We start from the raw sequence: 15,492 nt of genomic DNA on the forward strand, positions 1-15,492 counted from the left end.
AATTTTTACATTTACCCAGCCAATTAACCTACATACTTGTACGTCTTTGGAGTGTGGGAGGAAACCGAAGATCTCGGAGAAAACCCACGCAGGTCACGGGGAGAACGTACAAACTCCTTACAGTGCAGCACCCGTAGTCAGGATCGAACCTGTGTCTCCGGCGCTGCATTCGCTGTAAAGCAGCAACTCTACCGCTGCGCTACCGTGCCGCCCTAATGGATGATTCAAGAATGTGCTTAGTTTTGGAGAGTGTTGAAATGAATGGTAATGAATCAAATTAATGGTCTCCACAGTTAGTTTTCCTGATGATACTGTCCTGATTTCAGTTCATTTATGTATCTTTTTGTTATGTTTGCCTTCTCAGTGCACCATATTTTGTAACTCACTACATAAAACTCAATGGGTTGCTCTCTTGATTAGTACAGGTGTCAGAGATTATGGGGAGAAGGCAGGAGAATGGTGTTAGGACTGAGAGATAGATCAGCCATGATTGAATGGTGGTTTGACCTGATGGGCTGAATGTCTACTCCACCATTCTACTATCCCTTTTGATCTTATGACCCTTCAGCCTCTTCTGTTCCGAGGAATAAAGTCCTAGCCTGATCATCCTCCATCTTTTGTGCCATCCCTCTAGCCCTGACAATCTCCCCATAAATCTTCGCTGCAGTTTCCAGCTGAATGACATTCTTTCTGTAGCAGAATGACCAAAATTGAACACAGAGCTCCAAATGGGGCCTCGCCAACATTTGTAAAACTGTAACCTAACATCCCAACTTCTATTTTTAAACCCTGACTGATGAAGGCCAATGTACTAAAAGCATCTTGATCACCCTATCCCCCTATGCCACCACTTTCAGGGAGCTATGTACTGAACTCTTTGATCTCTCAGCTTCACAACATTACTCCCAGGGCCTGACCATTCACTGTGAATGTTCTGCCCTGATTTGACTTCCCAAAATGCAACACCTCGCACATACCTGCATTAAACTCCATTTGCCACCGCTCAGTCCACTGGCTCAATTGATCAAGATCCTGCTGTAAAAGTTGATATCCATCTTCGTTATCTGCGATACCTCTTACTTTTGTGTCATCTGCAAACGTACTAATCATGTGTTATACATTCTCACCAAAGCATTCATATAAGCTGCAAACAGCAATGGGCCGAGCAGCAATCCACTTGTCACAGTCCTCTGGTCCGAAAAACACCCACCACCTTCCATATTTCCTTCCATGTAGCTAATTCTATGTCCAGTTAACTAGTTCTCCTTGGATCTCATGCAATCTAACCTTCAGAACAGCCGACAATGCAGAGCCTTATCAAAGGTCTTGAAGTCCGTATAAACACCATCTACAGCCTTGCCCTTGTCCACCTTTTTGGTTGCCTTTTCCAAAAGAATGAGATATTCTTACATAGTCAAGAAAATGCCCAAAACTGATAATATGAACAATTTAAAAAAAAATTATTGGTGGCACAAGTGAGTTTTTAGGTTTTTTTGAAAGATCACCAAAGGTTACATACCTATCAGTATCATCCTCCTTTCTCATGTTAGTCTATTGTCACGTGTACCGAAGAACAGTGAAAAGCCTTTGTTGCGTGCTGACCAGTCAGCAGAAAGACAATACATGATTACAATCGATCCTTTTACAATGTATAGATACATGATAAGGGAATAACGTTTAGTGCAAGGTAAAGCCAGCAAACAATAACTGAAGAACAATCCAGAGATAGCACCAGCATCCTCGACTTCCTCTTTCAGTCTTGCTAACCTCGTAATTCTGGCCAGATACTTTGCGGCAGGAGATGTAGAAAGATAGTCCATAGTACATTTAGAATGATGGGGGAAAGAGTTTTAGTAAATTGTGTTCACCATTGAAGTTTGCTGTGCTGAAATTTCCCAGATAGAAAATATCTTGAGATAAATCTATTAAAAAAATTAATTGAGAATTTTTGAAATAATCAGATTTGTTTTCCTCACATTTCTGCAAAAATCTTTAATTAAAAAAAAATCCTCAATTTTAATTTCAAACCAGCAACCTCCCCAGCCAAAAATAAACGTCGTTCCTATTGACATTTTGATGATAACCTTCTTGCACTGTCTACGATACTACTCACGTTGGTGTCATCTGCAAACTTAACTAATCATGCATTGTGCATTCTTGTCATCCATATTGTTGATCTAAACTACACCAGCGATGGGGCCAGCACCAATCCTTGAGGCACATCACTCGTCTGATAAACACCCACCATCACCCTCTTCAATGTGGATGTTGTGTGCTCTAGGGACGACAATAAGTTGAAGCATCCAGTCAATGAATGGATCATTCAAATACTGCGGTGTTGATTTTGGAGTGTTGACGTTAACCTGGACCCCTGCTGCCATTTTCTACCTCGTGCTCTTGGTGTGTGGCCTGGATACCTCCATCGTTCAAAGGAACACCTCATTATGAGAACACTGAAGGTAAGGCCAGCGGATTGTGCGGATAACTGCAGTAGATAATGGGTGAGCTGCTGCACCTGAATGAATGAATGCTTTATTGGCACATGTGAAGTCACAGTGAAATTCTTTGCTTGTATACCCATGGTATGCAAATAGTCACCATGTAAAGGTCACCATGGATCTTATAGAAACTTACAAAATTCTTAAGGGGTTGGGCAGGCTAGATGCAGGAAGATTGTTCCCGATGTTGGGGAAGTCCAGAACAAGGGGGTCACAGTTTAAGGATAAGGGGGAAGTCTTTTAGGACTGAGATGAGAAACAGAGAGTGGTGAATCTATGAATCTGTGGAATTCTCTGCCACAGAAGGTAGTTGAGGCCAGTTCATTGGCTATATTTAAGAGGGAGTTAGATGTGGCCCTTGTGGCTAAAGGGATCAGGGGGTATGGAAAGAAGGTAGGTACAGGATACTGAGTTGGATGATCAGCCATGATCATATTGAATGGCGGTGCAGGCTCGAAGGGCCGAATGGCCTACTGCACTTATTTTCTATGTTCTATGTAAACGGTGCTGACAAAGTTAAGGCTTCCTGAGCCGGGTCCACCCTTGTTATTCCCCCGCCCCTCCCCACCCAGGGCGGTCCTGTATAACTCTATTTAATGTGCAGCTTTTGAAACCAGGCAGTGCTTATGTTCCAGTGCTTATCTTCCCATGTACTTCCTCACCCTTGATCCTCTCCTCCCTCATGTTCATCTCATTTTCCCGTAAATGCATTCATCATTAAGAAGGTTGAGAAGGTGGGAACTATTTTGCAGATGATTGGCCCAAACAGCCTGCCTTAGGCACCTCATGGTAGCAATAATTTGTATTAACTCATTCAGAAAAAAAAGATAAGCTTGAAAGATAGAATCATAGTTCGGGAATGTGGAACTTGGGACTTTAAAAGATGCAGCGCAGAAGCAGGCCCCTTCGGCCCATCGAGTACACACCAACCCCGTACACTAATGCTATTCTACACACATAGAGGGACAATTTACGATTTATACCAAGCCAATTAACCTACAAACCTGCACGTCTTTGGAGTGTCGCAGGAAACCGGAGCACCCGGAAAAAACCCACGCGGTCACAGGCAGGGCCGTTTTTACAGCATTATGGGCCCCCGGGCAAAGCAGTGTACTGGGGCCCCTACCGTTACTCTCCCCACCCCCCTTTCCCTACCAGCCCCCCCCCTGTCGTGCCGGCAAAAAGCACTTACCGAAAAGCACTTAGCGATGGACTTAGGGTGCTACATTGTTGCGAAAAGCACTTACAGATCGCTGTGAGAAGCACTTAGGGACCGAAAATGTTGCGAAAAAAGCACTTATTGAACCTACATTTTTAAAGTAGTATTTATTTATTGCAAGTCACTTAACATACACAGATCAGCATGGGGCCCCTATGTTCGTGGGCCCCCGGGCAAGTGCCCATCAGGCCCACGCGTTAAGACGGCCCTGGTCACAGGAAGAACGCACAAACGTCGTACACATAGCACCCAAGTCAGGATCGAACCTGCATCTCTGGCGCTGTCTCTGGCGCTGTAAGGCAGCAGCTCTACCGCTGCGCCACTGTACAACTGTTGTACAAAAGATGATATTTTCCTTCCACTTACATTTTGGGAGTTAGGGGAGAGCACCGGACATTGCAGAGTGAACTCGCTATCAAGATTCGCGACCCGAAACGTCACCCACTCCATCTCTCCAGAGTTACTCCGGCATTTTGTGTCTATCTTCACTAAGAATGGACCACTTCCAAGCTCTCTGGGTCCTGCCGCATCTACTTGTAAATGGGGGCACTTGGTTTAACAACGAGGAGCCGCAGTTCTAAGAATGTCCCCTCAATGATGGTGGGACCCAGCATTAAAAAAATGCGCTTTCAAAGAAAAGGCCTGAAGCATTTCTGACTATATTTAGTCAGAAGTGCCAAATAGATGAACCACCTTGCCCTCTCTGAGTGCCATGTCTTTAGCCACATTGCGTGATATCAAGAAATGCTGCAAAGGTTGTGGGATCAGGCAGCATCTCAGCTGCAATCCTGAAGTCCAGTGCTTTAGAAGTAGCTGCTTCACATCCAATGTTATTACTTTCACAAATCACAGCCATCGCCATCTACCCTGGGCAATTACCATTGATGTGTAGCTCAACTGAACCAGTCCCATTAATACCCTGGTTAGACATCGTGTGGCTGTGGCTTTCTTCCTGAGAGCCCAAGCTGTTTCTACCATTTACAAATCACATTTAATACCGTGATGAATGCTCTACTTGCATGGATGAATTCAGTACCAACTATTCTGGGGAATTTCCTGGATAAATGCAAATAATTTTGATTGCATCCTATTGACCAAAACCATTCGTTCCCCTCAACAGTGTGCAGTAGTTGTACTATGTATCTTCTGCAAAATATGTTGCAGTTATTGATCCAGTCTATGCATAAAGGCACGGCGGCGCAGTGGTCGAGTTGCTGCCTTACAGTGTGGAGGAAGGAACTGCAGATGCTGATTTAAATCGAAGATAGACACAGAAAAGCTGGAGTAACTCGGCGCGGCAAGCTGCATCTGTGGAGAGAAGGACCGGTTGACGTTTTGGGTCAAGACCCTACCTCAGACTGCACACTAGAGACTTCAGACTAGTGTGAACAAGGTCCGAAACGTCACCCATTCCATCTCCAGAGATGCTGCCTGAGTTAATCCGGCTTTTTGTGTCTATCTGCTGCCTTACAGTGCCAGATACCAGGGTTCGATCCTGACTACAGGTGCTGTCTGTTTTGCACGTTCTTCCTATGACTACGTGGGTTTTCTTCGGTCCTCCGGTTTCCTCCCACACTCCAAAGCCCTACAGGTTTGTAGGTTAATTGGCTTTTGTTAAATTGTAAATTGTCCCTAGTGTGCAGGATAGTGCTAGTGTATGGGGATCGCTGGCCGGCTGGTCAGGCAACAATCTGGGGGGGGGGGGGGGGGGGGGGGGGGGATGGATGCAGTATGTGACATTTTGGGTTGGGACCCCTTTGTGTTACTCCAGCACTTAATTCTTGTTCAGGATTCCAGCAGAGGCAGTCTGAAGAAGGGTTTCGACCCGAAACGTCGCCCATTCCTTCTCTCCTGAGATGCTGCCTGACCTGCTGTGGTAGGATTGGGATTCTGTTGACGTCTTCTGTCCTCCATCCAGTGTACTCGCTTCTCATGCTCAGCTGGGTGACTAATTTACTCAGCAAACCAGCACAGGGCAACCATTGAACCCGAAGCCTGCACTATTTGTGAACCTACCGGGAACCTACCGTTGCCAACATCCTCAATCCCAAATACGGGACAAAAGGTGACGTCACCCCGCCCTGGCAGGCATCCTTTGTCCCGTATTTGGGAGTGAGGAAGTTGGCAACCCCCTACTAATACGGGGACAAGCTAATTTAGCCCAAAATACAGGATGTCCCGGCCAATACGGGACAGTTGGCAACCCTATTACCAGGGCACGTGCCAACTTCCCCATTAGAGAAAAGCACGCAGGCGGACTTATCAAACCAAACAACGGTAATTGACTTACTTAAAATATGGCAATAGTTCCGTAATTGCCAGGAAAGTAATAATTTGATCTTTTACCCACTCCAGTAAGTTGTCAGACGGTAATTGAATTTGATTATTGCTGAAGGAGTATTTTTTTTTCAATTCCCCCAGATACCAGCTGGGCCAAGTGTTCTGTGGATTCAGAGAGACCCATTTCATGCAGTGCTTTGAAAATGATCCAGTTTCACTTCCATTAGGCATCAGGCCTTTTGCACACAAAGGGTGGTGAGTGGATGGAATTAGTGGTTTCCACGCTGCGTGCATGAGTCACTGAAAGGAAGCATGCAGGTACAGCAGGCAGTGATGAAAGCCAATGGAATGTTGGCCTTCATAACAAGAGGAGTTGAGTATAGGAGCAAGGAGGTCCTTCTGCAGTTGTACAGGGCCCTAGTGAGACCGCACCTGCAGTACTGTGTGCAGTTTTGGTCTCCAAATTTGAGGAAGGACATTCTTGCTATTGAGGCCGTGCAGCGTAGGTTTACTAGGCTAATTCCCGGAATGGCGGGACTGCCATATGTTGAAAGACTGGAGCGACTAGGCTTGTATACACTGGAATTTAGAAGGATGAGAGGGGATCTTATCGAAACGTATGATTATTAAGGGGTTGGACACGTTAGAGGCAGGAAACATGTTCCCAATGTTGGGGGAGTCCAGAACAAGGGGCCACAGTTTAAGAATAAGGGGTAGGCCATTTAGAACGGAGATGAGGAAAAACGTTTTCAGTCAGAGAGTTGTGAATCTGTGGAATTCTCTGCCTCAGAAGGCAGTGGAGGCCAATTCTCTGAATGCATTCAAGAGAGAGCTAGATAGAGCTCTTAAGGATAGCGGAGTCAGGGAGTATGGGGAGAAGGCAGGAACGGGGTACTGATTGGGAATGATCAGCCATGATCACATTGAATGGCGGTGCTGGCTCGAAGGGCCGAATGGCCTACTCCTGCACCTATTGTCTATTGTCTATCTATTTATCCCTCTCAATCCTATTAGAGTCCAGAAGGGCCTATTTCCATGAGTAGGCATTTGGCAGTCCCAATTACACAATGATAGTGCAGAACCTTCCTGCTTCAGGAATTACTTTTGGAATCCAAAAGGTTCTAGTTCCTTGTCTGACCGACTGAGACCCCCTTTGTAGTGATTGTCATGACACTGGCAAGTCTATGCTCCACCAAGCTTTGTGATGGTGCTGAGAGAGGAATACTCAACGCCTGCTCTCTCTGCAGAAAGTGCCTTGGGTTCATTGATGGCCGCGGCAGGCGGTTAAAATCTGTTTCTCTCTGACAACGCTGAGATCAGTCAGGAAGCCCTGCACAATGCAACTGCTGTGTGTGCCTGAAGCCAGGTCTCTGGCACTATAAGGCAGCAACCCTGCCACCTCGTCACTGTGATGTCCAAAGCAGAGGTTAGTGGTAACCAAAAGATGGAGAATTTAATGTTCATACGGTTGGGTTATTAGCTAGTGAAGAAGAACAACCTTCCACTGTGAAATCTCTATAACAATGCTCTGATGGTTAGCCCTGACAGCTGGTTGCTTTACAATGTATTGAAATCTTAATTATCCAACATTAGGCATCTTTCCAATTTTTCCCAATTTGGAAAATTCCAGTCCATACCAACTTGCATGTGCTCATTAATGCCAACAGTCATGCTGGAACACCATAGCCCAATGCAATGGCTGCCAAGGCCTTGAAGAATTGCCTTGATTATTTACATTAGCAAAGAACATCCCAGTTACAAACAAACCTGCCAAACCATCACTTACTGAAGACAGCCACAAGGTTGTCATCTATCTCTACATCTCATTGATGTGCAAGTAGTTTGCCTGAAATAAGCAATCACTGAAAGTGCACTTCGAAGTGTTAAAGCCATATTCTCTCTGTTAATGAAACCCCATCCGTCTTTTCACCTGCACGGATGAGGTTTATACATGAAGGGTGGGTTGCAGAGGGACAGAAAGGGATCCAGTGTTATAGACAATTGGCAATAGGTGCAGGAGGAGGCCATTCAGCCCTTCGAGCCAGCACCGCCATTCAATGCGATCATGGCTGATCACTCTCAATCAGTACCCCGTTCCTGCCTTCTCCCCATACCCCCTCACTCCGCTATCCTTAAGAGCTCTCTCCAGCTCTCTTGAAAGCATCTACAGGAATTCTGTCCAAATCTGTCTCATTTTCAACGTGCAGAAGAAAAATAAGTGATGAGACAGTGGGGTCTACTTTGCCATCTCTGTGACTGACTATGATAGCCAACAGTTCTCACTGACGTGGGTGATGGCTCTGAGCTCGCCATCGGTAACGCTAACGGTGGCTTTATCGTGTGCCTTGCCTCCCCCAATCCCCCCACCCCAACTACCCAGCTATTGATCACCAGAGATAGACACAAAATGCTGGAGTAATTCAGCGGGACAGGCAGCATCTCTGGAGAGAAGGGAATGCAAGGGTTCTTCACAAGTGTCTCGACCTGAAACGTCACCCATTCCTTCTCTCTAGAGACGCTGACTTACTCCAGCATTTTGTGTCTCCTATCTTTGGTGTAAACCAGCATCTGCAGTTCCTTCCAACACATTGGCCTCCAGCTCTGTGTCTGTCTGGACTGTCCTGGCCTCACCTTCCTAAATTCATCAAAGGGAATCTAAATAATCATTTGCTCTCACCGCTGAACCTTTTTGCAATTATTTGTTCAAATATAGCACCTTATTCTTTAATGTTCTTATCGATTTACCCCAAGCCTTGCTTATGGCCCTAAACCCAGAGAGAGAGTTTCTAATTACTGGTGACTCCATTCTCAGGGCATCATGTTTGCACAGCATTAGAATAGGATCTTCAGCCCATAATCTTCCTGCCAACCTTGTTGCCCATCTACATTAATCCCATTTGCCCACATCGGGACTATATGCTTCTAAGTCATGCCTATTTAAGCATCTGTTTAAATGTCTCTTAAAACATATTAACTGCACCTGACCCCACCACCTCTCCTGGCAGCACGTTTCAGAGACCAACCGCTCGCTCTGTGTGTATAAATAATAACTTGCTCCTTAGGTCCCTTTTAAATCTCCTACTTTTCACCATAAAACTGTACATTCTAGTTTGGATGCCTTTAGACGTTACACTATTGACTTTAGAGATACAGCGCAGAAACAGGCTCTTCGGCCCGCCAAGTCCACGCCACAGAGTGATCCCCGCACACTAACACTGGGAACGATTTACAATTTTACCCCAGCCAATTTACCTACAAACCTCTACGTCTTTGGAGTGCGGGAGGAAACCGGAGCACCCGGGGAATACCCACGCAGTCATGGGGAAAATGTGGAAACTCCGCACGGACACCCATGGCCAGGGTTGAACCCGGGTCTCTGGCGCTGTAAGGCAGTAGTTCTACTGCTGCGCCACCATGCCAACCTGTCTTGGAGAAATGGTTACCCAGCTACACTTCCTCAACGTGGCACCTAAAGCTTGGCTGGCACCTCTGCGGTGGAAAGAAATCCCTCTCCGAAAAGTGCCGCATTGGCATTAAAGGTTATTATTGTTGACTGTTTGTGCTTCCTTCATGGCAGTTCACAGAAAATGCTGGTGGAGTAAGAATTTAATTGCTCCGTTTCGGGACATATGACAATAAAGCACTCTTGACTCTCTTGGAAACTTGCCCCCAAGAGTAAATTTTATTTAATTTTTTTATTGATTTGTTTTCAGGAAAGGTATCTGTGGAAATGAAACAGAATTGGCCTACAGAGGAGTTGCGTTGATGAGTAGTTGTATCCTTGAGAACCAGGGGCTAAAGTCTCGGCATAAGGGCTCGGCCATTTTTGGACTTAAAGATCTCTCCACTCAAGCTTGAGAGCCTATGGAATTATCAGCCACCAAGCCTGACGATGGTATTCACCTCTGAGGTGGATTGTTACTTGGATGGCATGGGGAAGAGGACGGGCGGATGAGTACAGCATGGAAACAGGCCCTTCGGCCCAACTTGCTGATGCTGACCAAAAAGTGCCCCATCTATACAGAGGCAGAGGATTGACACGGTACGGCACGGTAGCGCAGCAGTAGAGTTGCTGCTTTACAGCGAATGCAGCGCCGGAGACTCAGGTTCGATCCTGACTACGGGTGCTGCACTGTAAGGAGTTTGTACGTTCTCCCCGTGACCTGCGTGGGTTTACTCCGGATCTTCGGTTTCCTCCCACACTCCAAAGACGTACAGGTATGTAGGTTAATTGGCTGGGTAAATGTAAAAAAAAAATTGTCCCTAGTGGGTGTAGGATAGTGTTAATGTGCGGGGATCACTGGGCGGCACGGACTTGGAGGGCCGAAAAGGCCTGTTTCCGGCTGTATATATATGATATGATGATATGATATGAATATCATTAACTGCAGGAACAGGAGCATCTCCTCCCATTTCTCAGTGCCTCCTTCCATAAACCCCATTACGTAACTTCATACGTTCTAAGAGCAGAATGAGGCCGTTCGGCCCATGAAGTCTACTCTGCCATTCAATCATGGCTGATTCTATCTTTCCCCACTCGACCCCATTCTCCTGCCTCCTTCACCCCGTAACCCCTGACACCCGTACTAATCAAAGTTTAATCACAGCATTTCCAAATATAATCTGGAGAGAATATGGCTTTAAGGAGATGGATTGTGAAGTCTACAGTTTGATCTCAGTCCTTGCTGGCAGTATATACGGATACATATTTGAAGCAATTGTACAGATGTGCAGAGAGCTGTAGATAACAAGGTGATTATGTTTATAAATGAGTGTCTTCTTCCTCCACTTCGCCCTTGATGTGGGCGCCCATAGGCACGATCCAACCGTCCGTGTTTTCCAAGTAGGTGGCTTTCGAATTTTTCTTCTCCTCCATCTCGGACTCCCTCTCGGTAATGTCCATGGCCGGGTTGTCATGGCAACCGTTGTCCACGGTGCGCAGCTCTTCTGTCAGGTACTGCAAAATGGAGGGGGGGGGGGGGGAGGGCAGAAAACCATGAAAGGTTGAGTGGATAGAGTGGATGCGGAGAGGATGTGTCCACTACTGGGGGAGTCTCGGACCAGAGGCCTCGGAATAAAAAGGCACACCAGTAGAGGAGGAGAAGGGATTCCTTTAGCCAGAGGGTGGTGAATCTGTGGAATTCATCGCCACAGACGGCTGTGGAGGCCAAGTCAGTGGGAATTTTTCAAGCGGAGATTGGTAGCATCTTGTGTAGGAAACAAAAACTGCAGGTGCTGGTTTAAATCGAAGGTAGACACAAAATGCTGGAGTAACTCTGCGGGTCAGGCAGCATCTCAGGAAATGAAGGAATGGGTGACGTTTCTTCAGACTGATGTCAGGGGAGGGGGCGGGACAAAGGTAGGATGTAGTCGGAGACAGGAAGACTAGTGGGAGAACTGGGAAGGGGGAGGGGATAGAGAAGGGAAGCAGGGGCTACCTGGTAGCATCTTGTTTAGAACCAGGGGCCACAGTTTAAGAATAAGGGGTAGGCCATTTAGAACTGAGATGAGGAAAAACTTTTTCAGTCAGAGAGTTGTGAATCTGTGGAATTCTCTGCCTCAGAAGGCAGTGGAGGCCAATTCTCTGAATACATTCAAGAGAGAGCTAGACAGAGCTCTTAAGGATAGCGGAGTCAGGGGGTATGGGGAGAAGGCAGGAACGGGGTACTGATTGAGAATGATCAGCCATGATCACATTGAATGGCGGTGCTGGCTCGAAGGCCCGAATGTCCTCCTCCTGCACCTATTGTCTATTGTCTATAGTACGGGCGTCGAAGGTTACGGGCTGAGGGCAGGAGAATAGCTACTATCGCAACGTTTAGCCGGTACTATCAGCCTTTAAGCAACATTTGGACAGGTACATCGTTTGGGCATGTTGGTCGTTGTGGGCAAGATGAGCCAAAGGGCCTGTCTCCACGGTATATGACTCTTAATAGGATTGAGAGAGAAGCATAGGTCAGCCATGATCGAATGGTGGAAGCAGACTTGATGGGCTGAATGGCCTAATTCTGCTCCTCTGCTTTATGGTCATAGAGTCATACCATGTGGAAACAGGCCCTTCAACCCACTTGCCCACGCTGACCACATGTCCCAGCTACACTAGTCCCACCTGCCTGCATTTGGCCCATATCCCTCCACACCTCGGGTCAAGACTCTTCTTCAGGCGTAACCTTCTTCAGTCTGAAGAAAGGTCTCGACCTGAAACGTCACCCAGTCCTCCTCTCCAGAGATGGTGGCTGTCCCGCTGAGTTACTCCAGCATTTTGTGCCTATCTTCGGTTTAAACCGGCATCTGCAGCTCCTTCCTCCAACGTACCCACCACATTCTGGCCTGCTGATACTCACCGGATCCTTGAGTTTGGACTTGCGTTGGGAACCCCAGTACACAATGGCAGACAGGAACACGAGCAGCAGCAGTAAGCCCGTGACCACCATCGCAATCAGCTTCTTCAGCTCTGTTGCACTCTCCCGCTGCTTGTTTTCATCATCATTATTCTGGTTGAGGTCCTGAATGCCAAGGCAAAGCGGAGGGAACAGTCCATCAATAGCGATCACTACTCAGTCTGAATCCAATAGGAAAACAAAAGCAGATCTATGTGGAGGTTGGGAAATCCGGGCTCTTACAGGTGGGCACGGTGGCGCAGCGGTAGTCAATAGACAATAGGTGCAGGAGGAGGCCATTCGGCCCTTCGAGCCAGCACCGCCATTCAATGTGATCAATAGTCAATAGTCATTTATTTGTCACATACACATAAATGTGCAGTGAAATGAAAAATTACCCGCAGTTCAACAATAAGACCAATAAGAATAATCAATAAAAATGCAATAACACATACAATCATAAACCAACATCAAACAAAAGAAACAGGCCCTTCAGCCCACCGAGTCGGTGCCGACCAGCGATCCCTATACACTAACACTATCCTACATACTAGGGACAATTTGCAATTTTGCCGAAGCAAATGAACTTGCAAATCTAGTATGTTTTTGGAGTGTGGGAGGAAACCGGCGATCCCGGGGATAATCCGCGCAGGTCATGGGGAGACCGTACAAACTCCATGTAGACAGCACCCATAGCCGGGATCGAACCCGAGTCTCTGGCACTGTCAGGCAGCAACTCTACCGCTGCGCCACTGCAAGCATGATCCGACTTCTGCACCAGTGCATTGAAGATGTGAAAGCCGGAGGCTTGGGCGCCATTGCAAGTGGCCCTCATGTTCTGCCCAAGGGCAACACGGTGACGGAGATCATGGTGATGCTGCCTCAGAACTCTCTGCAAGTTCTCCTGATTAAGTGGGCTTCCTCGGGCATGCACATCCACCGGACAGGTGGGTTGGCAGGTTAATTAACCACTGTAAACTGCCCCTAGGGAGTAGGTGCGTGGTAGAACCCGGGGGGCAGCTGATGAGAATGTGGGGAGAATGAAAATGGGATTAACGTAGGATTAGTGTCAATGGGTGGTTGATGGTTAGTGTGGACTTGGTGGGCCGAACGGCCTGTTTCTGCACTGTAGTTCTCCGTGACTCTCTCCATCCCGACAGCCTGAACTGGAAGGATCCTCAATGTTTAGTTTAGAGATACAGCATAGAAATAGGCCCTCCGGCCCACTGCGTCCAGGCCGACCAGCGATCCCCGCACACTTACACTATCCTACACACACACACACACACACTAGGGACACTTTACGATTACACCAAGCCAATTAACCTTTTGGAGGTAGGTTTTTGGAGTGTGGGAGGAAATTGGAGATCCCGGAGAGAACATATGCAGGTCATGGGGACAACGTACAAACTTCGTATGGACAGTACCCGTAGTCAGAATGGAACCCGGGTCTCTGGCTGGCGCTGTGAGGCAGCAACTCTGCCGCTGCTGCACCGCACAAATAGGAAATGTAAGAATACTGAAGAAGAATGTAAAATTACCTCTTTCATTGCTTCCTGCACCCTCTTCAGAACGTCATTCATTCGATGAACGGAAACTGTTAAAACAAAATGAAAACTTTGGGATGACTGACGCAAAGTCAACTTCATGCGTTCACAAGTTATAGAAGCAGAATTAGGCCACTCAGCCCATCAAGTCTAAGCCGCCATTCAGTCACGGCTGATCTATCTGTCCCTCTCAACCCCATTCTCCTGCCTTCTCCCCCTAACCTCTGACACCCTTACTGATCAAACATTGCCAATGTCCGCTGTTAAAAATACCAATTGACGGCCTCCACAGCCGTCTACGGCAATGAATTCCACAGATTCACCTAACTATTGTAACTAAAACAAATTCCTCCTCATCTCCTTTTTGAAGGTGCGTCCTTTTACTCTGAGGCTGTGCCCTCTAGTCATAGACTCTCTCATCCACTCTATCCAGGCCTTTCACTATTTGGTAAGTTTCAACAAGGTCCCCCATCTTTCCCAGCCTTCCATGAGTGTAACATAGCACTAGTGGGGGGGGGGGGGGGGGGGAATCGCTGGTCGGCACGGACTCGGTGGGCCAAAGCGCCTGTTTCTGCGCTGTATCTCTAAAGTCTAAAGGATGGGATAGAAGTGTTATGGGCCAGATGTGGAAGATGGGACTCGCTTTGATGGGGCATTTGATAAGGCAGAGATAGATAGATTCATGATTAGTACAGGTGTCAGAGGTTATGGGGAAAAGGCAGGAGAATGGGGTTAGGAGGGAGAGATAGATCAGCCATGATTGAATGGCGGAGTAGAATGGCGGGCCGAATGGCCTAATTCCTTATGTCCTTATGATCTTGGTTGGGTGGAGGGGGCCGATACCACGAGGGGGCGCCGTACGATGGCTGCCTCGCCAACGGTCTGACTCATTTTTGTTCCTTCTTTGTGTTTTTAGTTTGTTGTGAAATGTATGTTTTAGTTTATCTTTAGTTTTGTGTTATGTGGGGGAAGGTGTGGGGGGGTTGGGTGGGGGGGTGTGAGGGGGTGTGGGGTTGTGGGGGGGTGGGGTGAGGGGGTGTGGTGTGGGGGGGGGTGGGGGATGGGGTGAAACTTTTTAACATCTCTTTCCTCGACGGAGATGCAATTTGTTCCGTGTCGTATCTCCGTCCTCACTGTGGCCTAACATCGTGGAGCTGGTGGCCTCTTGCTGGGAATCTTGGAGCTCCAACCGCGGGAGCCCGCGGACGTTAACGTCGTGGAGCCCGCGGCCCCTGGTTAGGGACCGATTTCTAACCGCAGGAGCTTGGATCGCCCCGATCGCGGGAGCTTCGATTGCCCCGACTGCGGACGGTTAGACTCACCCGACCGCGGGACAAAAGGAGGAAAGAAGATAAGACTTTATTGCCTTCCATCACAGTGTGGAGGAGCCAATGTGGTGGATGTTTATGTCAAATGTTTATAGACAATAATAGACAAGAGACAATAGGTGCAGGAGTAGGCCATTCGGCCCTTCAAGCCAGCACTACCATTCAATGTGATCATGGCTGATCATTCTCAATCAGTACCCCGTTCCTGCCTTCTACCCATACCCCCTCACTCCGCTATCC

General features: G+C 47.4%; 1 protein-coding gene across 3 annotated transcripts in view; it reads right to left on the reverse strand.

The window, feature by feature from the left end:
- Positions 1-7,037: 7,037 nt before the first annotated feature.
- Positions 7,038-15,492, reverse strand: part of podxl (podocalyxin-like) — an 84,564-nt gene continuing 76,109 nt past the window's right edge. For all 3 annotated transcript variants that reach the window (XM_078419529.1, XM_078419530.1, XM_078419527.1), the window contains exons 7-9: positions 13,919-13,974; positions 12,342-12,503; positions 7,038-10,954 (exon numbers count right to left, since the gene is read on the reverse strand). In XM_078419529.1, coding sequence (XP_078275655.1) covers positions 10,760-10,954; positions 12,342-12,503; positions 13,919-13,974 — 413 coding nt within the window. In that variant the 3' untranslated portion in view covers positions 7,038-10,759. The remainder of the gene's footprint in view (positions 10,955-12,341; positions 12,504-13,918; positions 13,975-15,492) is intronic.

Source organism: Rhinoraja longicauda, chromosome 23 (assembly GCF_053455715.1).
Source record: "Rhinoraja longicauda isolate Sanriku21f chromosome 23, sRhiLon1.1, whole genome shotgun sequence".
NCBI lineage: Eukaryota > Metazoa > Chordata > Chondrichthyes > Rajiformes > Arhynchobatidae > Rhinoraja > Rhinoraja longicauda.